At 46.0% G+C, this 23,998-nt stretch overlaps 1 protein-coding gene across 1 annotated transcript in view; it reads left to right on the top strand.

Moving 5' to 3' along the window:
* Nucleotides 1–4,720: 4,720 nt before the first annotated feature.
* LOC102385892 (zinc finger protein RFP-like) overlaps nucleotides 4,721–23,998 on the top strand; it is a 20,379-nt gene continuing 1,101 nt past the window's right edge. The window contains exons 1-7 of the mRNA XM_006038321.3: nucleotides 4,721–4,787; nucleotides 7,617–8,061; nucleotides 10,871–10,966; nucleotides 13,375–13,605; nucleotides 15,681–15,703; nucleotides 16,921–17,036; nucleotides 17,917–17,991. Coding sequence (XP_006038383.1) covers nucleotides 7,645–8,061; nucleotides 10,871–10,966; nucleotides 13,375–13,605; nucleotides 15,681–15,703; nucleotides 16,921–17,036; nucleotides 17,917–17,991 — 958 coding nt within the window. The 5' untranslated portion in view covers nucleotides 4,721–4,787; nucleotides 7,617–7,644. The remainder of the gene's footprint in view (nucleotides 4,788–7,616; nucleotides 8,062–10,870; nucleotides 10,967–13,374; nucleotides 13,606–15,680; nucleotides 15,704–16,920; nucleotides 17,037–17,916; nucleotides 17,992–23,998) is intronic.

Below are 23,998 nucleotides of genomic sequence, written 5' to 3'. Positions count from 1 at the left end.
GTCTGCTACTCTTAATTTATTTATTTGGACTTCTTTTGGCCTTGGCTTGGACTCCGAACAGAATTGCCACATGTGGAGTAAATCTTGAGCAACTGCTACAATTGCTTTTCCTGTACAGGGAAGCCCTCTTGCAGGAAATCCCCATAAATAATACTGGCATCATTCCATGAGCTAATATCACTCGAAAGGGTGTCAGAGGGTTTTCTATGAGTTCAAGTTCTGTACGGTATTTGGGCCATGAAACCTTTGATGGGATGCCTTTGTTCTGAGGACCTGAGAGGAGAGAATTGTGTTTAAAGGCGAGTATCTAGAGCTGCAGATAGAGATGTTGTGCCACCATAATAAATTTTTATGGTGGCACAGAAGCCAAGTGAACAGAATGGTAGCCCTCTAGAATCACAGAAAATTAGGGTTCGAAGGCACATCAGGAAGTTATCTAGTCCAGCCTCCGGCTCCAAGTAAGACCTGCCCCAACTAGATCATCCCAGACGAGGCTTTATCTAGCCAGGTCTTGAATGCCTTCAAGGATGGACAGTACACAACCTCTCTGGTTAGCTTGTTCCAGTGTTTTTACTACCCTCCTAGTGACAATATTCTTCCTAATATCTAACCTAAACTTCCCTTGCTGCAACTTGAGACTGTTGCTCCTTGTTTCGTCATCTGCCCCACTGAGAACAGTCCAGCTCCATCCTCTTTAATACTCCCCCTTTCAGGTAGTTGAAGGCTGCTATTAAATCTCCTCCATCTTCTCTAGACTAAATAAGCCCAGTTCCTTCAGCCTGTCCTCAGAAGTCATGTGCCCTTTGTTGCACCACAACTGCTTAGTAGTTAACAATACCTCCTTGGAGGGATTTAAGAGGAGATTGAACAAAACCTGGCTGGGGTCATCTGACCCCAGCACCCTTTCCTGCCTGGGGCAGGGGGTCGGACTCGATGATCTAAAAGATCCTTTCCGACCCAAACATCTATGAAATCTATGTGCCTGTCACCTTTTTGCAGTTGATGTCTGGAGACTGTGGGCTGCTGGCAGTGACCAAAATGGCTCGGTAGTGCCACAGCATATTACGACATGGCTGATTGCAAGCAAAGGCAACACCTGTCTCCAGCCTAGGAGAGCTGCTGCTTGGTACTTGATGACCCACCTCAGGATCCAAGAGCTTTGCATATTCTGGAAAGAAAGACAATGTTCCTACAGCTGTAGGAAAATCTGAACTGCCACTGGCTCAATTGCCATGTTGCTTTTCCCAGAACAGGCAGTGAATTAACAGCTAAAATGCATGAAAATTTCTCGTATTTCTTCAAGCAAATCTACATATTTTCTCCTCTGGCTTAGCCAGGAGTATCTGTTATGTCTCAGACATTTGTCACTTTAGATCCACCCTGTCCATGGAAATTCCTGCTCTGCAGCGGAGACCTGCAGTTATAGCTTTGCACAGCTAGGCACAACAGGGGCTGTATTATACATTCATTCAGCCCTCTTGCAGGGCTGAGCTCTGTCCTGATCCTCTAGTTTCCTCCTTTCCCTTTTAGGGAATGTGCCTCGATCCAGATGTGGCATGCTGTTTCTGAGAATCAAAATGTGCTAGATGAGCAGACCCATGCAGCATCTGCCCAGCAATACTGAGCTCTGATGCTGTTGTGTGTGTTTGGCTGTGAGGGATTCACCTTGGGGAGATGTTACCTGGTGGTGAGGGATGTGGGAGGTTACTGGGCTCTGAGGGTTATCAGAAGGTCTACGGAGGAAAAGATGGATCAGTTCTAACCCAGGCTGGGGATTTGGAGCTACCGAGGCACTTAAGGTATCAGGTCTGGGCTCTCACTGCTCTGTGTTGGACCCAAATATATTCGGCCACCCCAAAGGCTTTCCAAAGCATTTTGGATAACGAAGGCTGTCCTGTACTTGGGTGGCTTAAATGGACCTGAAGAATCTCCTGGATGGTTAGAAAGGTAATATGCTTCAAAGGGCAAATTGAATGGCCTGGAGATTTCACAAAAAAGCCTTGGCCCAACTTCCTTTCTTCAATAGACCTTCAAATTTTTATGAGGCTTTTATAAGGCTTTAGAAAAATACCTGATAGTAAAACTCAGTGAATCAAATAACCTATAAAGGGCCAGTTGCAGTAGTTGTGGTAAAAATAATGAATATGCAAGTAACAAAAGGCAGTAAAAAAAAGTTTAGGGGAAAAGAGTTGTTGGACAAATAGACTGCTGGACTACTAGACTATGCCCCTGAATGTCCCAGTGAGACTCTGGACTGCCTGATCAATAGGCCAGGGAGCAAGACTTGCTGTAAGGTAACTATTGCATTTCTAGGTATGGGAATATGTGCCACCTGCTGAATAAACCTACCTTAGTGGGGTGTAACCTCCTGCCTCCTGAGCACTCTTTGTCTCAGCAGCCCTCTAGTTCCCCAGTCCAAGATTTTGGAATAACAAATTGTTGACCCTGGATGGGCTTGAGAGAGAGCCATAGGTTTATATAGTGAGTAGGCAATTAAAGGGTCACAACCTTTCTTCCTGGGTTCCAGAAGTTTATCTGTAAGGGTGGCTCCTGTGTGGGATGGTGTCCCTACCTTGGTGGGCTATAATGGCTGTTGATTCAATAGCTAAGAATTTAAAATTGTTGGAGCTGGAAAATTTAAGCCCTACTTTAATTTGGGAACACATTGATTTTGACACCGCAAATGCATTTTGTCAGCTACGTGATTGATGGAGTAAATGAATCTAGGGGACTGAAAAAGAGACTAAAACCAAACCTACAGCCAAAAAAAAAATGTAGCACTGCAAGGTTTGTAATGGCTACACAAAAATAAAGCAGCTGGGACCTGCTTCTAAAAAGAAAACTCTGAAACTTGTAGCAGCAACTGGATAATTCTCAGCAAATATTGGTTAATTTAGATCAACAGCTAATTAACACTCAGCAACACATGGCTGACTTGCTATAATGATTGGCAAATTGCCAGCAGAACTAGCTTGCTAGAGGGAGAACACAGCCTTGCAAGTAAACTCTATAAAATGTGCCCTAAGTCTTACTGCTGTTCAAACTAAAAGTTCCCAGTTAAAAGCAGAGATAAAAAGCTTTTTTTTTTTTACAGCCTAAGGCCTGGTGGGGGGAAGTGCCAGAAACCCAGGCTGCTGTTTAGGTAGTGTTGGAATCCCCAAAATATGTGGAATATAATCATACTGAATACCAGGTGCCAATTGCAAAGCTGCAACAGCAACTAAAAGCGGTATCAACCCTAGTATACACAGTCAAAAAACGCATATGGGACCCTGACCCAAATCTCTACCCTGTAATGAAGTGGTGGTAGAATGAAAACAGTAATAATGAATGAAACACTAGTTTGGACCCAGAAGGGTGTAATTACATTTTTGAAGGTAAGAGCCAGTTGCCACCCAGACCACAGTACTCACTGGTCCAAACGCTTCAGGAGGAGGAAGAGATCCCCCAGTAATTCAAACACAGGCCCTGACTTCAATAACTACATATTCTCCTGACCAACGCTGAGCTTTATACAAAAAGCTTCTCCCCTTAATGAAAATACAGCCACCCTCAGAATACCACAGGCAGAGAAACCTAAATCCCTGACCCTTGTGGGTTTGGCCCATCTAAAATAAATCTCCCTTTCTCAGTCTTGCCTCCCCAAGTGAAATCTGGTCAGGTCCCTGCAGGAGCTCTCAAGGTGACTGCTATAAAACTGTAAAAATAAATTGCAGTGTGTTGTGTCCTGGTGAAACGCCCATGCAGTGGTTCCTTAGCAAAAAGCAGCTGCCCAGAGAAAGGCCAAAGACATGGGCAGAACAAAAGTGTTTCTTGTGTTGGTTGATGCTTCCTGTTGACCAGGGCAGACATCAGCAAAATAATGTAAAGTTTAAAAAATCGCCTATCTTAGGGCTGTATCCAGGGTTGTGTGCAGTGGTTGGTTTAACAGGAAGGGGGGAGGGGGAGGAGAAGCTAGACCAACAATGGGGTGAGTTACCGGTTGTGTTGGCAAATGGCTTTGCTATTTGAAAGGTAAACAAAGGCAGGACATGCCCCAAATCCAAAGAAAAGGGTGTTGGCATAGTCTACCATATAATTGCCCTCCCAGAACTACTGCTGCAGCAGGGAAAGCAATGGGGTGGGGAGCGAGGAGACACTGGTGTGGGACAAGTGGCCATGGGTGGTGTGGGGGTTGAATTTCAGATGACTCTCCAAAAATTGGATGTTTTATATATAGAACATTCTATACATGGACAACTATAAATTTGTTATAATTCTCCATGGATAGAATCTAATTATTGAGAGGTCGTCTTAAATTTGATGTTGTCCTGGATTTGGGTAAATATGGTATTATTGATTATGTGCAAAGCTTCTGTCAAGGCAGCATCACCCAGTTCGGGGAAGGACTGATGCAAAACATCTGTCCTGAGGGCAGCAAAACTGCTGAGCATAGAAACTTTTGGCCAAATAGGTAACTGGGAAACATTATAGAACTAATAGCTGTATTTTACACGCAGGAAGAAAAGATAAGTAACACAAAGGAGATCTGGGACTTTTTGATGAGCACAATCCGGCTCTGACCTGACCTGGCCTGTAAGCATAAATCTCACAGGCTCAGAAACAGCAACAGGGGAACATCCTGGAACAGGATCAAACAGCTGACCATAGAGGAACCAGACCAGCTGGAGGGGGAAGAGTATGGAAAACAGAGGGAGCGTGACCAAACCTACAGCCTTGTGATGTGTGACCACTTGGTAGTCAAACCACTGCAGCTACCAGCGAGGACACTACCCCAGAGCTACCAGGTAGGAATTCACGCTCTAGTGTTGTGTGTTTTTATCTCCAAATTCGAAAATTGTCACCTATTTTCCTGGGAGGTACTAGCATCTCTGAATCTGTCTCCTTATCTAGTATTTTAGGTCAGACTGACCATATTTAGAGCCCTGTGTTTTCATGGACTGCTATAGTCAATGCAGTGCGAGAATACATTATATAAGAAATGCATATATTATAAGAAATGATATACCGTATACAGTAATCCCTACCATGTGTTACTGGTTCTTGTTATACATAATTTAATGGATTATTTTATTTCCTTCCATTATTATAGTCTATGGTTGATTATATAATAAAGGAATTGGATCAATTACAGGGAGAACATTGTAAGATTTTACAATGTAAAATCACCTCTGGCTTTGTCCCTACTGAGGAGGGGGAAAGGTACATTCCTCCTAGGGGAAGAAATCTACCTCCCTTCAGAGCCTCCCCCAGTCCTATAACTACCCTATGCCATACACTGAAAACAAACCTGCAGCCTCCTAAGAAACTGGAGATCACTGGGGCAGGTTGCACTGAACAGGGCTGAGTATAAACTAGCTCAGGGGCATCACAGTCAGGGGACTTGCCTGTGGACAGAGGACCTAATTTTAAGAATATTTACTGACTGATAATAAAAAGGAAAAGAAAAGGCAATTTTCAGATTCAGATTTAAATGAGAATTTTTTTCCTGTTATTCCTTTATTTTCTACCTGCTCTAGATTTTTAAATACTGATGTCTCAGACAGCCAGAGCTGACTTGAGTTGCGTTAGAAATTGGTTGTATGTTAGGGCGGGCTGGTGAATGGAGAGGCAGACACAACTTATTAGTTGTAAAAAACTTTACTCACGCCGCTTGCAATCACGACGCAGGTGGTCCGGTCGTCGGAACAACCACACGAGTTGTTCCAGCTGGCGGGGCCCAAGCCAGTTAATCCGTCCGCAATTCAAAGCTGGCGGGGAAAGGGGTACGTCGGGGTTGCCCTGGGTGACGGGAAGAAAGATCGATAGGTGATCAGTCTATCGATTGGCAGCCGCAAGTCAGATAACTTCAGAGGCACTCTGCAGCGTGCTCAAAGCTCTTCGACTTGGGTGGAAGTTGCGCGGAATTTTAAACGGCCAGCGAGCCAATTACTAGCCGCCACGTGTGAATAATTTAGCACTGGCCAATAGCGGGGCACAAATTTACATTCGAATAGCGGGAACTCTTTGCACCGTGCATTTCTGTGCTGCAAAGAAGAAATGCATCCTGCAAAGGAGACTTCAAATTGGCGGGAACTCTCCTGCACGCAGGCTCTTAATTGCAGCAGAACACTCTGCCGTGCAAAGGAGCTCTCATGTGGCCAGGAAATTCCATAGTGCCGAGGCACAAAAATTACTGGGTTGTGACACCTGATACATTATTTTTAATCCTTTTCTTTTTAGTTTCCTAAATTCTATTAGAATTTCATACTTTATATGGAGGTGGTGTTTGGGTTTTTTTCCTAAGAAGCTTCCCAGTCAACATTTTAATTGCCATAGAGAGACGACCAGGGCTTCATCAAAATGCTTACACAAACTCAAACACAAAACTGATCAGCAAACAGACACTGCTTTATTTGCAACCAACAGAAGCTTCCCATTGATTGAACTTCCACAAGTGGGGAGAGCTGACATGCTTTCACCAGGCTGTTCTCCAATGCTTCAATTCAATAGGATTCATATTCTAGAATTGAATCACTCGGGTGTTTCGAAAACCCCATCCCAATGGGTTCCTAAACCAGATTTAGGAAATAAAAGATCCTATGTTTAAAAATATCAGTCCAGTAGCATGAAATAATTCACAATACATTTGTTAGATGTCTAAGTTGTACTTAGATGTACATGATTTTATTTCAAAAGCATAGACTGTATGCTCAAATAGAAATGTTTTTCATAACATTTCATCTTTCTCCTTTGCCAACACACACACAAATGATTACTTTGGCAAGAGTAGTATAACTCTCCTTGCGTAAAAAGTTCTCCTGTTTGCATATTTGTAGGATAGGGGTTTAATGCCATGATTTTGTTCTGTGCCTACAGTAGTTTTCTGAAATGTAAATAAGCTTTATACCCCTACCCCCTGCAAGAAAATGCATACACAGAGCATTAATAATCTTGTTCATCTCACAGTTTAATCTAAATTTGTAACGGTGCAGAATTCCACAGACTATTTACCAAGCCTCGATCTGATTTAAAGCAATGGTTTAAAACATAGAAATGACTGCAATCAAGATTTAAATGGCCTTGATATTAAACGTTTCCACCCTTCTATTGATCCAACAAAATCCTCCATTATATTACTTCATCAAATTATCCTGTAGAAATCTCACTGCCCCAGGCTTCAGGGCGCAACTGCAGAAGTTTATTCCAACTTGCACAGAGCATGCGGGGCCCGGAGAATGAACAAAGAAAGCTCCCTGAAATCTTGAGGTCCCCAGGGTCTGCCTGCTACTCTGCAAGGTCTACGGAGGCCCTAGAGCCTCTGGTGCCCTCAAGCTACTGCTTTCTTGGATCCCAAGGGCTTCTACCAGATGCTCAAGCTGAGGACTGTGGCAGCCTGAACGTTAATGATCAGGGAGGCAATTTGCAGTGGAACAGAGAGAGCTTATGGGATTTTTATTGTAAAACAAGAAGGAGCCAAATGACAAACACAACCACATCTTTTCGACATGCTACTGCCCTCCAGTGAGGGGCACCCTTCCTTTCTCTTGCCATTCTAGGTTTTGTTTCCAGTCTTCATTTTTGTTTCTTTCTTCTCCTAGCCCAACCCAGCCATACCTTGTCTCTTTCCTCGTCAGGTCTGTCATTCCAGAGATCTCAGCAGCCATGGCATCAGCAATTCCCGAATGGGACATTCAAGAGGAAACCAAATGCCCTATCTGCTTGGAGTATTTCACAGACCCAGTGAGCATAGAGTGTGGGCACAACTTCTGCCGTGCCTGTATCACTCAGTACTGTGAGCAAATGGCAGAGGGCGACTCTACGCCCTTGTTGTGTCCTAGCTGTCGGACCTGCTTTTGGAAAAGCCATCTCCGGCCAAACTGGGACCTGGCAAATATCCTAGAAAAAATCAAACAACTGAGTATGAAAGAAGGAAAAGGGAAGCTGTGTTTGAGACACCAGAAAAGCCTGGATCTATTCTGTGAAGAGGATGGCAAAGCTGTGTGCGTGGTTTGTGAGAGATCCCCAGAGCACAGGTCTCACACTGTGCTTCTCATGGAGGAGGCTGCCCAGAAATACAAAGTAGGAAATATCCCTGCTCCTGAAAGATTTAATTTCTTTTCCCTTAGTGTAGTATGCCCTTTCTTCCCAGGGGAACTGGAACATCTCTGAGCCTGGGTCTACACTTAACTCTCTTTCCAACTTAGCTACAGTGGTTAGGAAGGAGTATGGAAAAATATCATAGCCCCAAATGACATAGCTCTGCCAGTGTAGGCAGTTATGCAAGCCCAAAGTCCTTTCCCTGGTATAGCCTTTGCTGTTGGGGAACTAGTTGGAAGATACCCTTTCCACCAACGGTGCTGAAGTGAAGAGGGTTAGTGCTGCAACCAAAAACAAGCTGTTCACATAGACAAGGTTCTTGGGGTAAATGTAATATTTTTTTATTAGACCAACCAAAACATTGGAAAAAGTGTTTGCATTTGGCTTCTATTCTACCCAGGAGAGCACGTAAAACTCCAGCAGACACCAGAAGAAGGGTGTTTGTCCTGGAAAGCTTGCAAAGAACAATTTTTCCAATCATTTAGTTGGTCTAAGAAAAGATATAGTATCTACCCCAAGAACCATGTCGTCTTATGTCCTTAGACTAACGTGGCTAAAACTAACAACCCTAAAGCTGTTCGTGCTGCATCCCTGACAGCCCAGGAATTGCCACGCAAGGCATTTGCATTCCTGATGCAAGGAGCGTGGCTGGACTAAGATGAGAGGAAAACAAGCCCCCTAGCTAATACTTAGGGGTCTAGTTCCTGAAAACAAGTATGTGCAAAATAATTAATAAATCAAATACCTGCCTTTGGTGTCGGCTGCAAATCCCACTGCCCTGCAGTCCCTGTAGCCCCCAGAAGAGGGCTTAATGTGTGGAAGGAAGAGCAGAGCATAGTGGACCCAGACTCTTGCAATACCATACACTTGGCTCCCATGCTTGCTCCAGTAGCTGAGGGCCCTGCTTTGCCCCTACTGGCTTGCCTGCATTACAGGGATGTTGGCATCACACTCATGCTGATGGGGTCAAGTGAATTCCTCATGATTTCCTAGCATGAGTAATTAGAGCAAGCAAGCCTGTGTTGTGTTATCATGCATGTAGGTCCCTACCCTGAAGACACTGCAGTCTATAAAGATGAATATAAACTTGGGGTAGGTCAACAGCAGACTTGGAGCAGGAGGTCCCCACAGTTCCCTCCATCTGAAATATGGCCTTCAGGGTCTGTCCATTTTTGTATATTAAACCAAACAGAGACAGATCCTCTCCATCTTAGCAGAGCTGAACACTGAGAAGGAGGGTAGAATTGGTCATACAATATCTTTCCACCTCCTTTTGTCAGGTTTGACCTAGAAACCACTATACAAAGCCCAAGCAAAAGTCTCTGTTATGTAACTAATGCCCATCTGCAATGATAAGGAGGAGACAGTCTTAGATAAAGGAGGCTTGAAAACAAAAGCAGAATCAGAGGACTAGGGCAAAGAGCTAATTTAAATACCAAAAATCACACCCCTAGGTGGGGAGAAAGTATGCTAATGAAACATACATGTATGTAAATGAGATACATAGCTAAAACACAGGTATAGAGACATACTCAGTAAAGAACTCCTTGCGTCACTCCCTTATAACCAATTAGCAAACAAGAATGCTTATGAAGGTCCAATACTCCTGTATAAAAGATGCTTAGAATTAAGAATCTGTATGCTTGTTACGTGAAATTATTCCGCTTGCACCTTGTATTGCTAGCAATAAATCTTCTTTATACTTTCACCCCTGGTATCTTTATTGGCCTTTGCATACCGGGCACGATCCCAGACTTGAGCTGGGGCTCAACACTTTTGGTCTCTGCTCCCCCAGGGGCCTACATGGTCCCCAACTCCAGGGACTCTTCTAGATTGCACCCAGATTCTGCCTGTAATTATAGCAGCTGAGAACGAGTATAGTGCAGGATGCTGTGATGGGGATGGCGGACTTTTTGTTGGCCCCATGTCACCAGCAATTTCCCCCATATACTAGGGATTTCCTCGTGTGTACACCCTTTATACCATGCAAAATTAACCCCATTTTGTCTATGTTATTCCCTTCAATTCCAATAAGGCATTAATGCCCTTCTTAGGACCAAATCATCTGGACTACGCAGAGGCCGGGCAGTGCTTGTGCACAGTCCTTTGTGATGGTGCATTGAGCAGACTTACCGCTGTCAATATGACTGCTTAGTGAAAGAGTTCATATGAATTACTGCTGAATTACTTTTGTCAAAGGGCTCCGCACAGGTACATGGCTGCCTCCTGCTGGTAGAAGTGTGCCAGCAAATATTTAATCCATGACTAGACTCAAGGAGCAATGGTCTCAAGTTGTAGCAAGGGAAGATTAGCTTAGATATTAGGGAAAACCTTCTCACTGGAACAGGTTACCTAGAGAGGTTGTGGATAGGGTGGCCATCATAGAGGATATTCCAGCTTTCTGCTACTCTGTCCTCTTGATACAAAACCTGATGCCTTTGTGTCCTATATTTTTCTCTTCAAGAGAAAAATAGAAGACATAAAGGCGTCCGGTTTTGTATCAATAGAGGGCAACTGGACTGTCCTCTATGATGGCTACGCTAGTTGTGGAATCTCCATCCTTGGAGGTTTTTAAGACCTAGGTGGACAAAGCTTTGGCTGGGATGATCTAGTTGGGGATGGTACTGCTTTGAGCAGGTGACCTCCTGAGGTCCCTTCCAACCCTCTTTGTCTATGATTCTATGTTGTATCCACGCTGGGATTCTTCCTCATGGGAAGAGGTCCACCCACCCAGCTCCTTGCCTGCCAGGAGAAAAAAAAAAAACAACATAAAGCATTTTTCTTCATTTAGGGTCAAATCCAGAACTTATTGCAGAAGAGGAAGAAAGAAAAAGAAAAGCTCCTGGGATTGAAACTGGCTGAAGAGAGAGAAATCCAGGAGTACCTGGTAAGTATCTTCTGCCACTGACCAGTATAAACTAGGAATGAGTGGGGATCAGTGGGGCATCTCATGGTAGAGATCAGGGCAATCAGTTTTCTTTATTCCTGTCCTCTCCATGCCTATGGCTGGCTCTCTGGGACTCTGTGTATGTATGACTCTGTAAGTATTTCCTATATGTGCATACTTGGGTTCTCTGCAGGTGTTAATTTTTTTGTGGTTCACAACTGTTTCTGAGATGACAGGCATGAATAGGCTAAGCCAGGGTTGCCCAGCCTTGATGCAGATAGAGGCCATACACCTCACAAACCACATGCTGTGGGGGTTTGGTTACCCTCCCATTATAGGCAGGCTGCAACAGCAACACATGGTCCCCCAGCCACATTGGCTGCAGTGTCAGCACACAGCCCCCTGCTACACAAGCTTTTCAAGCACTTTGCAATTCCCCTGCTCTCCTTCACTGCATGGCAGCTGGAGAGGCAGCCCCCAGGGCCTGCAGGCTCCATGTTAACTGCCCTCAAAGGCTGCCATTTGGACAGCACTGGGCTAAGCTGTGAGAGGCAAATTTTCAGCTTAAGCTTAGAGTAAATATCTTTGTGACAGCTGCACACAAATGAACAGATCTGTGCTCAACAACTGTGAAGGAGAGCAGATGTGGGGAGCATGGCCTGCCCTGCATTGTGAAAACAACAGGGCAGGGCTGCCATCCCAAATTCCTTTGCCTTGCTACATTGCAAAGGTACTTTTGAGGTACTTGCTGCTGCCAGAAGTCTACCTGTATGCAGGGAGGCAGCCAGCATAGCTGTTCCCTCTGTCCCTGTCTGTATGAAGATCTCTTAGGGATAAGGCCTATCTATCTAAAACAAACTCCTTAATACATCCACAGTTATTGACCACTGGCTTTTGCTTCCTCCCAAGATAATTTATGTTGATTTGGAGCATATGGTAGTGAATAAAAGTGTCTTTGCAACTAAAAAAGTATGCGTTTCTTGCAATGGGGATAACTAATGTTCATTTGGGGTCCCACCATTGAGTTCTGGTGGAGACATGACACTGTCCCAAACCCAGCTCCTTTTTGGTGGCAAGTAGCACTTATGCAGCTCACTTGAGCCAGACAAGTGACATTTGGGGCCACTTATGCCAATTTTAGATCCTACTTCCTGCTCCCTGCACAAGTCCCTAGGTCCTTCGGCTCATAGGGACCTGCTCTTCTCTTTGTACCATGTTATGATCCTATTTCCTTCAGGCAGGTGTGGGAATTCCTAGAAATATTAGTCACAATTAGCAACTGCTTGATACCGGAGGTGCCTAGCTTTCCGGTATTAACTCAATCACCTGATGGTTATAGCATTTATGCAGGGGATGGGAGACCAAGGTGCAAGTCCCCTCTCACCCAGATGAGGTTTGAACCTTCATCTCCTGCTTCTTAGCAAAGTGCTGAAGCCTGTAGGTTGAGCTAGGTACTGGCACGCATGCCCTCCACACTTACACTTGAAGCTGGCCCTCTGTGCAGCTGAAAGAGAGAAAATGGTTGTAGCCAGAAGGAGTGGGACCTGCAGGGAGTGAATGTGGGTGTGTCTATATATGCATTTTAATGTGTGATAACATATATTTTAATGTGCATTAAAACTTCACTTAAAAACCGTGCTTTTTACTTAATGTGCATTAAAATAAATTAAGGTGCATTAAACGTCACTTGTAAAAAGCATGCTTTTTAGTTAATGTACATTAAGACATGCTAATGCACATTCTCCTAGTACCTCATAATGGAGGGCAGTTTTACATATGCAAGCACAGCAGCCCCAGACACTTTGAAAATCACCTGGCGCTGTGACACGTACAGTTTTATAAGTGGCAAAATGCATGTCAGTGCTGATAAAGTGGTGGTGGTGCACTTTTGAACTAAAACACATTAGAGGTGCTTTAGTTCAAAAGCACATCACCACCATTTTCTGCATGCCACTTGTGCACCATGCTGCGCTGCATGCAGTTGTATATTAACTCGTATGCGGAGCAGACTTGATTAATCAAGTCTTTTCCAAAGTGGTGGATCTCCGGCATGTCACAGGACAAAAAAGTATGTGTATAAGTGCCCAAAGGTACTAGATTTAATGTGCATCAACTAAAGCGTGTTAATGCATGTGTAGATGCACCCGCAGTTTCCTGGTAGGGATGGTGTTGTGGGTCTCAGACCTTGCCCCCATGATGTTTCTGCCATGAGGGGCAGTGGGCAGCCTCCAGGGACATCTAGGAAAAATTCTCTGTCATCCATAAAGGAGATTTCCAAGGAACGATGTTGAACGTTAGAAACGGTGAGGAATATTCCCCCCTTGTGCCATCAGGGTTTTATAGAATACGCTGTGGGTCTCTTCAGGCTGCAGACTCACTCTTTCGTTCTTTGTGTTTGCTCACGGAAGGAAAAGAGAAATGGTGAAAGGCAAAAGATTGCCTCTGAATTTCAGCAACTGTGCCAGTTGCTGGATGAGCAAGAGCGACTCCTATTGGCCCGGATGGAAGAGCTGGACAAGGAGGTTGTGAAGAAGCAGAAGGAAAATATCACTAAAATCTCAGAGGAGTTTTCCCGGCTTGGTGAATTGATCAGGGAGATGGAGGGGAAATGCCAGCAGACAGCAAGTGATCTTCTGCAGGTAAGACTGTGGGGGAGAGATCCCAGAGCCCTTCCTGAACTGTCACTCGAGGCGTCCACAAAAGACCCATCCCCTACTTTAGACGCTCGATGGTATGTTACCAGGGTCACGTTCCCTTTCCCCACATTTTGACATCTGGAAAGAATTCTCCATGTACAGCCTCTAAGGTGCAACCCTACAGCTCCGAGCTCAGCTAGCACCCTGAAAAATAGCAATAACATTATTGGTGCCTACATCAAAGAGTATATGTTTGAGTAACAACTAGCAGACACATGTGACTTCAGGGCTCCATGGTTATTTGTACTGCATGCGTGTGTCTGTGTTTAAGGGTTGTTGCAACTGTGTTGGTCTAAGGACATAGACAGATTTAATGTATATATTCATGTTTGTGTGTGTAATATTATATATGTATTATATGGCTCTGGTCTATTCCCTATTGTACTAGTTTAAGTTTTAACTTGGCTTTGATAACTCTGCACAAGAGCACAGCAGAAATGCTATTGCTCTGGTTATCTTATGCTAACTGTACCTCATTTCATAAGGAATACATTGCAACTAAATTAATATCTCCCTGGCTTAACTGAGAGCCTTTGCACATAAGTTGCCAGCACAGCTATGTCAGCAAACAGTGAAGAGCTAGCACTCACAACCCACAACCAATGCAACTCTGCAACCAAAACCTCTGGTGCAGAAGCAGCCCTGGCTGACAAAACATGGTTCCTGTGGTTTGGGGAGGGGACCTAGCTTAGCGCTGACTGCAGAAAATCTCTTCCTGCCAGCTGAGGTTCATCCACACCAATGGATATGTCCCACTGTAAAGACATAGTCTAAAAAACACCCAGGATTAATTAAATAGGTGCAACTTTGAACATATGATACAGCACCTGCCCTGAAAATCCAACCAAGGAAATTGGTGATGGAGGGAAAGAAAAATGCAGTTGTTGCCCACAGTCACATGGGGACTCTGTGGTAGAGGCAGGAACTGAATCCTCTTCAACTATCTTAGCCACAAGGAGATTAAAAGAAAAGTTCTCTTTTTGTGTCAGTTTGAAATAGGGCTTAGTTGGCTTCCTTATAATTTTTGTGCCTACAGCCCAAACCCCATACACTTACACATGCAGATAAGTGCACACACAAATGCGTTGTGTCCAAAATAGTGTTGGTTATGCCATAACTTTGTGTGCAGTTTGCTTGCCCCTGTATACCTCAGCTTTCCAGACTGGAGAGTGGCTAATTTTAGCTTCCAGAAGAGAAATGGGAAATATGCCCTGCCTATAGTGTGACTTTAACTGTGTTTCACTAGAGGGAGTAAGTACCACCAAAACTGTTTCAGCAGGGGCGGCAAAAAGGATAACAGGCTCCTAGGGGAAGTAGGAATTCCCTATCTCTTGAAGACTGAGACTGGATTCTTTTCTAGAAGATGCTATATTCAAATAAGTCATTGGGCTCAATGCAAGGGAAATGCATGCGATTCTCTGGCACATGCTGTTCAGGAGGGTAGACTAGTTCAAAAGCCTTCACTACCTGGTGCAGAGAAGGGTTTTGAAACTACACTTTCCATAAGGCTAGAGGATATTCTGGAGTGGGCCTTTCTCCATATCTACAATGAAGCAGTTCTTGCTCCAGAGCATTGAAATATTTCAATGCTAAGTCGAACAAAGGTAATAGCCAATAGTCCAGTGGTTTGGGCAATCTAGGAAGGAGATGTGGCTTTAGGTGGGGGACATACCTCCCCTCTTCCTCTGGCTGGGTTCTTTGTTTGTCACCATATGAATCCACCTTGTGAATCCAACCAAAAAAATTCAAAGTTTCATTTGGTAAATGCTGAAACACCCTCTTCAGTGTCCCATCTCCCACCCCTTAAATATTTTTCATTTTGGCTGAAACTTCAGTGAATTGAGGACAACCTTGTGAATGGTTTCAGGTGCCCCAAAATTGAATATTTTTTTGGAGATTAACATGAAACCTCTGAAAATGTACGTAGCTCTAGCAAAGTGCTCAGAACGCGACAGAAGATGAGAGAAACTAAAGTCTGGCATGTGGGACTGAGCTTCTTTTTCTGTCTTCCCCTCTAGGACATCAGAAGCACCTTGAGCAGGTATGTGGTTCCTTCTCACTCCCTCTTTTCCCTTAGCTTTTCTGGGAATAGGTTGGGACTCCTTGTTTTAAAAATCCCTCCTGAGAACAACTGAAAAGTTGGGAAAGGTGACGTCTCAGGTAGAAATCTCCCTTTTTCATGCACAGAGGGTTTCTGTGTTTCCTACAAGCTTCAAGTTATTTTCACGTCCTTCCAAAAGTTGGCTGCAGCTCCAGGATTCTGGGAATGGTGCAATGGCCTTTCACCTCTAAAGTATTGGTTTGGTAGGGCTGCGGTCAGTTGTGGACAGAAGTCTCTGGGCTCGTGTACACATCACAATTTTTCCCCTTTCACGCGCTGCAGCTGCATGTCTTTTTGCACGAGCAGGATTTCCTGACGCTTTAAGTCTTTCTTGTACGTTTAAACTTCTGAGACCTGGAGGTCCTTTGCAGAATTGTGAGGAACGAGCTGCTGTGAGACCAGTTCTCACTCCAGGTCCACAGGGGCAGGAGTTTACAATGCAAGAACCCGAGGGACCCTACCTGCCAGCAAAGCATGGAGGCCAAACAGTGATTTATCGCTGGGGGTCTGAACACCCTTCTTAACCCTCAGTGGATCACAATTGAAATTCCTTAATGAAACGCTATAAGGGAAGCTTCAGTTGACATTGCCAAACTATCATTGCTCTTTGTCTGTAAAACACAGATTAAAAATAGACCTCACTTAATGGAGTGATTCAGTGGTGCTGCAGTGTCACACACCATTGATTTGCTTCCCTGTGAAAAAACATACGTTGTTCCTTGTTCCACCTTTGGTGCAAGATAAGGAACAATGTGATCTCCCTGCTTTCCCCACTGTCCCAGGCGCACACAGCTGGCTGAGTGGCGACACTTTTCCCTACTGCCTTAACCCCATGGCGTGTGTCTGGGGCAGTGGGGGAAATAGCATTTTCCTCACCCAGCCAGTCTCCCGGGGTTGTCTGAGTGGGGAAAACACTGCGAGGTAATAGATGTCTGCCACAATAAAACAGCGGAGTCTGTTACTACCTTTTGTTTTACCACTGATTTTCTTTTCATGTGGTGCAACAAAGGGTAAGGATGTCTGTTTGATCCACATTTTAAAGAAGTTTAATGCAGCACAAATGAGAAATCAGATGACATTGGTTTCCTCTCAGGAGTGTAGTAGTGAAATAATTCTGTAAATGCACATAATTAGAACAACCTTTTTTTTGTGCCTAGATGTGGAGAAGGGAAATGCCAGCAGCCAGAGGTGACTTCTTCTGACCTAAAGAACAAACTTGACTTTTGGTGCCAGAAAAATACTGCCGTAAAGGAGATCCTGGGGAAAGTCACAGGTACCAAAAGGGCTTCTGGCTTAGGAAAAAGAGATGAGCACGTGTGACTGTGAGAGTCGATGGGAATTGTCCAGTTACTTGTGATTAGATGCTCATGTACAATTGAAGTCAGAGTAAATGCTAAGTTGTAATTCCTCAATCAGGGACAGGAATGGGGGGATTTTCCAAGGCTAAGGAAAGTATTATTCAGAATCAATAATTGCATGAGTGTGATCTGTTTTCTTACTCATGTTTTTCTAAGTAATGGGGGATAGAGAGGTCACAGTCCCCTTCTACTACACTGGGTCTAATCACCATGGCCCGATGAGCTCTAACCTGCTTTGGGTCTCGTTAGACTGTTGTTTCCTCCCTTCACCAGTCTGGTACGTAGGCTTTAGATCTGTTGTCCTATCAAGGAAATAGGCCCTACACCCCAAATGCATCATGTCACCAGGGCCAGTGCTGAGACTAACCATACCTACCATACCACAGTAGCTTAAACAGACCCCAGTCACATAGGCATTCTGAGCAATACTTTTCTTCAGGGCCAAGCAATAAGTATAAGCAGACACACTTTGCACAGGGGTTTTGAAATGCCATTGCTGTTTATTTAATAGCATTTAATAGCATGACAAATTAAGGTATCAAATTGTTTAAAGGTTCCCTTCCTTTTGGTGACTGAAATTCAGAGATTGCTTTTGATTCTAATTATGCTTTGCCCTACCTAGAAATCTTTCCTGTGCTTCTAAAGACATTGCCTTGCCAAATATTACATCTCTACAGCTTTCACTCTGTTTTCTGTAATTAACTTTTGTTTCCTGCAATTGCTTGTGCCAGGTAGTTAAAACTTGTCATGAATATGGCAGCATGGAAACATCATCTCTCTCTCCCTTTTCTCCAGAAACTCTGCTATCAGAACTACAGAAAGACTGGAGTAGGTCTCTGGAAAAGAGAACAAAACCAGTCTATAGAAAGGGTGAGTTTTCACTGGGCAACCAAATTAAGCTTCCTCTTTCTTGCTCTCCTTCTGCTCCCACATATTGTTCCCTCTTGATGCCCAGAGAACTAGGTTCAACAGGAAGGCTGGGGGATACCTTGGGCCCTGCAGCCTAGTGATTTATGGAAGACCCTTTGCTAGAAAGTGGGAGCTGTGGGTTCAACCTCTCTGATTGAGGAGAGCCTAGCACAGTGGCTTTCAAGCTTTTCAGACTCAAGGTCCCTCTCAAAAAAATGCCAGTTCTTTAGTTTTTGCTTGCTTTTTGACTACAGAAAAATGATACAGAAAATAATAGAGCAATTCTTCTGTTGCAAAGAACTTGGAAAGACCACAAAAGGTCAGGGTGTTTTTAACAATATATTTTTATTTGAAATCTCTGAGTTTATCTTGTGACACCCTGGTTGAGAATCATTGCCCTAGAATCTGGGTGTCTCAATTCCTAAACAAGTGCTGCAGACACTAGCTCAGGGGTATCAGAGGTGCAGGCTGTGGGCCACATCTGGCCTGCAGAGCCACGTCATCTGGCCCCTCATGGGACTGGAAATTTGGTGGCAGGATGAGGGTGGTAGCATTAATTGCCTGGGCTCCCAGAGCCTCAGCAAGTAATGCTGCTACCACTAATCCCATTGCCAAATTTCTGAGCCTGTGGGAAGCCCTGCAGGGTGGATCTGGAGCATGAAGCCACATCATCTGACCCGTGGGGGCTGCCCACAGCGGACAGATTTGGAAGTGGGATGAACAGCAGCATTTAACAACGCCACTGCTAAATTTCAGGTCCTGGGGGTCAGATACTCAACCTCTGCTTTACTTTGGCCTCCTTCTCCCAGGCTGTCCTTCCACACAGCTCCAGGTCAAATTCCACCCCAAGGATCTTGACCCCCTCGTGGGGGCCCGAGACCCCTAGGGACTCCAGGTCCCCGAGTTCACCCACGGCCAGGCAGGTGCTTTTGCTCACATTGAGATTGGCCCCCACTGCCGCTTCGTAAATCCATGCGTGCCACAGGACTCTTTCTACTGCACACTTATTCCCGCACAGGATGTTCAAATCATCCATGTAGGCCAGGACTTTGGCTTGTTTCTTACTTCCCCCAGGGATCTGGACTCCGTGGATCCCAGGGTCCTGCCTGATGCGCTGAGCCAGGGATTCAATGGTGCAGATGAAGAAGATTGGGAAGAGTGGGCAGCCCTGATGGACCCCTGACTCTATTGCGATCTCCTCGCTCAGGAAACTGTTTGCCAGCACTTGGCTGCTTACATCCATGTACAGCGTCCTTATCCAACTGCTGAAAGTCGCAGGGATGCCCATCCTCTGCAGGTTCTCGAAGAGGAACCGGTGTGACACACTGTCGTCGGCTTTTTCCAGGTCCAGGTTCAACACCGTCATCTTCTGCCCGCAGTCTTATTCCAGCTGGAGCACGTCTCAGTTGCAGCAGGGCTCTCTGGATCTGGCATCTTGGTACTACACACTAGTCCTTGTGGATGATGGCACCTAGGACAGATTTAAATTGCTTGGCCAAGATGTTGGCCAGCAGTTTATAGTTGAAGTTCAGGAGGGTGATGGGCCTCCAATTTTTCAAATCCTCCCTCGGACCCTTCTTATACAGGAGGGTCACGAGGCCCCTGTCCATCCCAGCCCCCAGGCGCCCCTCCTGCATCCACTCCTGAAAGAGCTTCAGCAGGTTGGGATCCACCAAGTCGCAGAAGGTCACATAAAACTTCTTGGGCAGGCCATCCGACCCAGGAGTCTTACTGCTCTTAAATCCCCGGAGGGTCTTCTCGACCTCCTCCAGTGTCCACTCTCACTCCAGTTGTTGCTGTTCCTCCTCTCCTAGGGCCCAGGTGAGCCCCTGTAGGCCCTGCGGCCTGGCCCCCGGGTCCTCCAGTCGTGTGGTATACAGCTTCCGGTAGAAGACGGCTGCCGCGTTCAGCATGCCCTTCTTTGACCGGTGCACCGCTCCTGCGCCCTGTTTCACGCACGTTATGGGCTTCCTTTGCTCATATTTAGCCTGGCGAAGTAAGCAGACCACTCCTCCCACTCCTCTACCCATTGGGCCCGGGCCCTGGCCTGCAAGATCTTTTTCCTGGCCTTCTTCTGGTACCAGGCACCAATCTGGGTCTTTGCCTCCTGCATGTCCTCCCTCACACCCCAGCCTGCCACTGCCTGCCTATGCAAGACCTGCATCTTATGGGTCAGGCGCTCATGCTGCCTTCTGTGCAAGAAAGCTTGCCACTTGCTGGTCTGCTGGAAGCAGCCTTTGGTCCTGCCTTTGACGCTGGTCCACCACTGTTTGGTTTGGGCACAGGGCCTTTAGGGTCCTCCAGCTGGCATATTGCTCTCTGAACCTATGCTGGGTCTTCTCGTCTTCCAGCAGACTGGTGTTTAGCTTTCACACCCCTCTGCCCCTTTCCAGCTGTCCTCCCAGCTCAGCCTGGACTGTGAGGAGGCAGTGGTCCGAGAAACAGCCGGGTGTGGAGTGGGCTTCCTTTGCCCTCCGCTCCTTGAGGAGTCAGACAAAGTATATCCAGGTCTTGTTTTTCCCTGTGGGCTCCACCCGTGTGAAGTTTCCCCCAGGGCCTCGGGCTTCTTTACCAGCATCTACTAGGCTCTGCTCCTGGACCATTTGTTCAGTTGCCTAGAGGATCTGTCCATGCCGAACCTCTGGGCACTGCTGACTCTGTCACTCTCGCTGATGATGCAGTTGAAGTCCCCTGCTATTATTACCGCCAGCTGCTCAGCATTGTTTTGGCCGTGTTTTCTAAAAACTCGCGCCTTGCCGTGTGGTGGGCTGGCACGTACATGCACAACACGTTGAAAGTTATCCTATTTGCTTCCATGGTGACTTGCATCAGTCTGCCTGCAACTATTTTGCTGTGCTGCAGAGGGCACATGGTGTCTCTCTTCAGTAGGATTAGGACACCAGTAGCCCTGTTGTCATCTGCCCCCTGACCACACAGCTGCTCCATGTGTTAGGAGCACAAGTAGCGGGCTGTCTGACTAGGCAAGCCACGTTCCTGCAGGCACATTATGTCTGTCTCTGTTTGTTCCAAGGGCTGGCAGATCTGGTCCCACTGCCTTTGCCCAGCAAGGCTTCCAACATTAACTGATATGATGTGGAGCCTCTTCATTTTGCTGGCTGTTCAAAGGGAGGGAGCGGGGAGGTGGGGGGAGGCTTCCTGCTTTTGCTTCCTCCTTTGCAACCAGAACCTCTAACCTGTGCCTCTTGTTTTCATATCTTTGGTGACTGCTTTTCCAAGCCCTGTTGTGCTACTTTTCAGGAGAGTGGTGGGTTTTTCCCTGTCTGGCTTTCTTTTGTGTTTTCCTCTGACTGAGATTATTTCCCAGTCACTTATATTCAGATTTCCTGCTCAGACTCGGGGGTGGGTCTGAGGCTTGGAGTTTTCACCTTTCTCTTCCTTGTCCACCTGTCCCTCGGGGGCTGGATCCCTGCCTTGGGGGTCTCTTTAGTCGCCTCCATTGCTCCTTCTTCTGTCTCCCCCTCCTCTGCGCTTTGCTCCTCTGCTGGGGTTGGCCGGGAGCCCACCTTTTTAGCTAGCTCCTTCAGCTGCCTGATGGTTTCCCCCACTTCGAGAGATAGCGTGGGGTCTCTGTCTCTGATAAGCCCTCTTCCCCTTCTTCCTTCTCCTTTCTCTCTTGCTCTGCTTCCCCGGAGCTAGCTTCTTCGATATCACCCTGATATGTCATGTCAGAGAGCATTGAGGGAGCGTCATCCTCTTCCTCTTCTTGAAAGCTTGCATTGGCTTTTGCCCTGGAACATTTTCTAAGTCGGTGGCTCTCCTCCCCGCAGAGGTTGTAGTGCCATGCCTTCCCGCAGGCTCCCATTTTATGTCCTTTCTCCTGGCACATTGCACAGATCTCCACTTTACAATCTTTCCTCATGTTGCCCTCCTCCCCGCATCTGCGGCATAACTTGGGTTGCTCCCGATAGTAAATCAGGCCCTTGTGGTGTCCGAGAGTCAGAGCTGCTAGACCCTTGCTATCCACGCTCCCATTCAGATTCTTTCTCCATCTTTTTCCTCCTCAACAGACCCCACCTATTCACAATGCCTGCTCAGCCAGGATCAAATCTCCTCCTCTATTTCTGCAGTGAAAAACTGCAGCTTTATAGTCTTTTGCTTCCATGCCTTCCCCAGGGCACTCCCCCCCCCCCCCCCCACACAAAAAAAAAAAAAAAAAGATTAGCCAGCCCGGGATCCTCCTCCTGCTTCCAGAGGTGGTGCTAGAGATCTGCCCTGGAGGTGGGGTTTCTGAAGCCAATCTTCCACTCCAAGGTGGAGCCTAGGCAAATCATGTAAAATAAATTAGCCTTATTTACCTGTAATAGGTCTTGCAGCACTTTCCTGGAAAATTCCTCTCTGGGCATGTCACTGGGGAGGCTCGTGGGGTGTGTTGGGCTGCCTGTTATTCAGAATCGGACAGATTATGCTCTCCTGCTCAGTCTTGTTGCTGCTCGCCTTGCTTCAACTTCTCCAGAAGCCGCAGCCCTCCTGGCTGCTTCCGCGTAGCTCACCGCCATCTGGATCTTCCGGTGTTCTCAGACACCAGAAGTCCAAAATGGGAAAATAAAAGCACCTGCCCCAGGCACGCATGCTGGGGCAAATGACAAGGGTCCTTGAGCAAACTTTTGGTTGAACAAAACGACCCATACCTTCCCCTGGGTCACCCGCCTACATGGTCACTGTGCTTCCCCTGCCAGGAAGGTATGATAGATGTGAGCAAACACCTTCCCAATACAGAAAGGCACTGCAAAGAGTTTCTGATGTTATAATTCCCAAGGGCCTCCCAGCTCCTACTTCAACACGGTTCAGGTGGACAAACGCAATAAACCAGATGAGCTTTATTTGCCATCAGCCAGGAGATCAGGTTGCTGACAGAGGGGATAGATGCACAGGTATACAGGTCCAGAGTCTTCCAAAATGTATTAACTAACACACAGGTAGCTATGTAGGTGCATTCCCTGATCATGCATTTAGTACCCAGTTGGCATGGTACCTACATCAGCTTGATCTCCTAAGTCCCAATGAACCATAATTTTGCCTGTTTCTTATAGGTCTGTTATCCAGCCCAAAAATGAGAAATAAGGTAAATCTGGCTCATCACTACTCTAAGCCCTCCCCCCAATACTTCCCAGGCACGTATCCTGATACATGGCTACGAAGTATATGGGGAGCTTGGAGTAGTGATGGTCCTAATAGTTGGTTCTAATTAGTTAGTTAGTTCTAATAGTTGCCCCTACTGTGACGATGCAGCCCATCCCCAATCAATGAATCGCACGTACCATCTCTCCACAAGGATTTCCTGATGTAATGCTTTCAGGCTTGTCCAACAAGGTCAACAATTCTTTCCTTTAAAGAGAGACAGGGATTTCTTAGGGTAGTATCTTTTATTGGACCAACAATGTAGTTGGAATGAAGTTAGACACACTTTTGAATGCAAGACATTCTTCCTCGGATGACCTCCCTCCGGTGATCTGAAGAAGAATGTCTTGCATCCGAAAGCTTGTCTAACTTCATGCCGATTACATAGTTGTTTCAATAAAAGATACCACCCCAAGAAATCCTTGCCTTTTGCATAATTTCTGGGCCATCATGGCTGCAGCATCACTCTTATCGTTTGCGCTTTCTCTTTAAAGGAAGTGTAAATGAATCATGTAGGGCAGTAATGGGGAGCAGCAGGCTTCTGAGATGCATGCCCCAGCCTAACTCGCCCCTCTCTGGGAAGTCTTTGGATGCTTATCAGTGTTTAGGAAGGCGGATGACTTGTGGTTTGGTTTCTACTAACCTTGATCTGTTCCTTCAGCTCCACCAGATCCTCCCAGCTAGCAAAACATGCTCAGCCACTTCCCCTGCTGCCCATGGCTTCCTGCCTGCCTAAAACGGCTTTCTCTCTCAGGCCTCCTTTCTAATGCAGAAAATCTTTCTTCAGGGTTTCCCCTGCCCCCAACTCTCACTCTGGGGGGGGGGGGGG

Source organism: Alligator sinensis, unplaced genomic scaffold (assembly GCF_000455745.1).
Source record: "Alligator sinensis unplaced genomic scaffold, ASM45574v1 scaffold1220_1, whole genome shotgun sequence".
In the NCBI taxonomy this organism is placed as follows: domain Eukaryota; kingdom Metazoa; phylum Chordata; order Crocodylia; family Alligatoridae; genus Alligator; species Alligator sinensis.
This window is presented reverse-complemented; position numbering and strand designations above follow the sequence as displayed.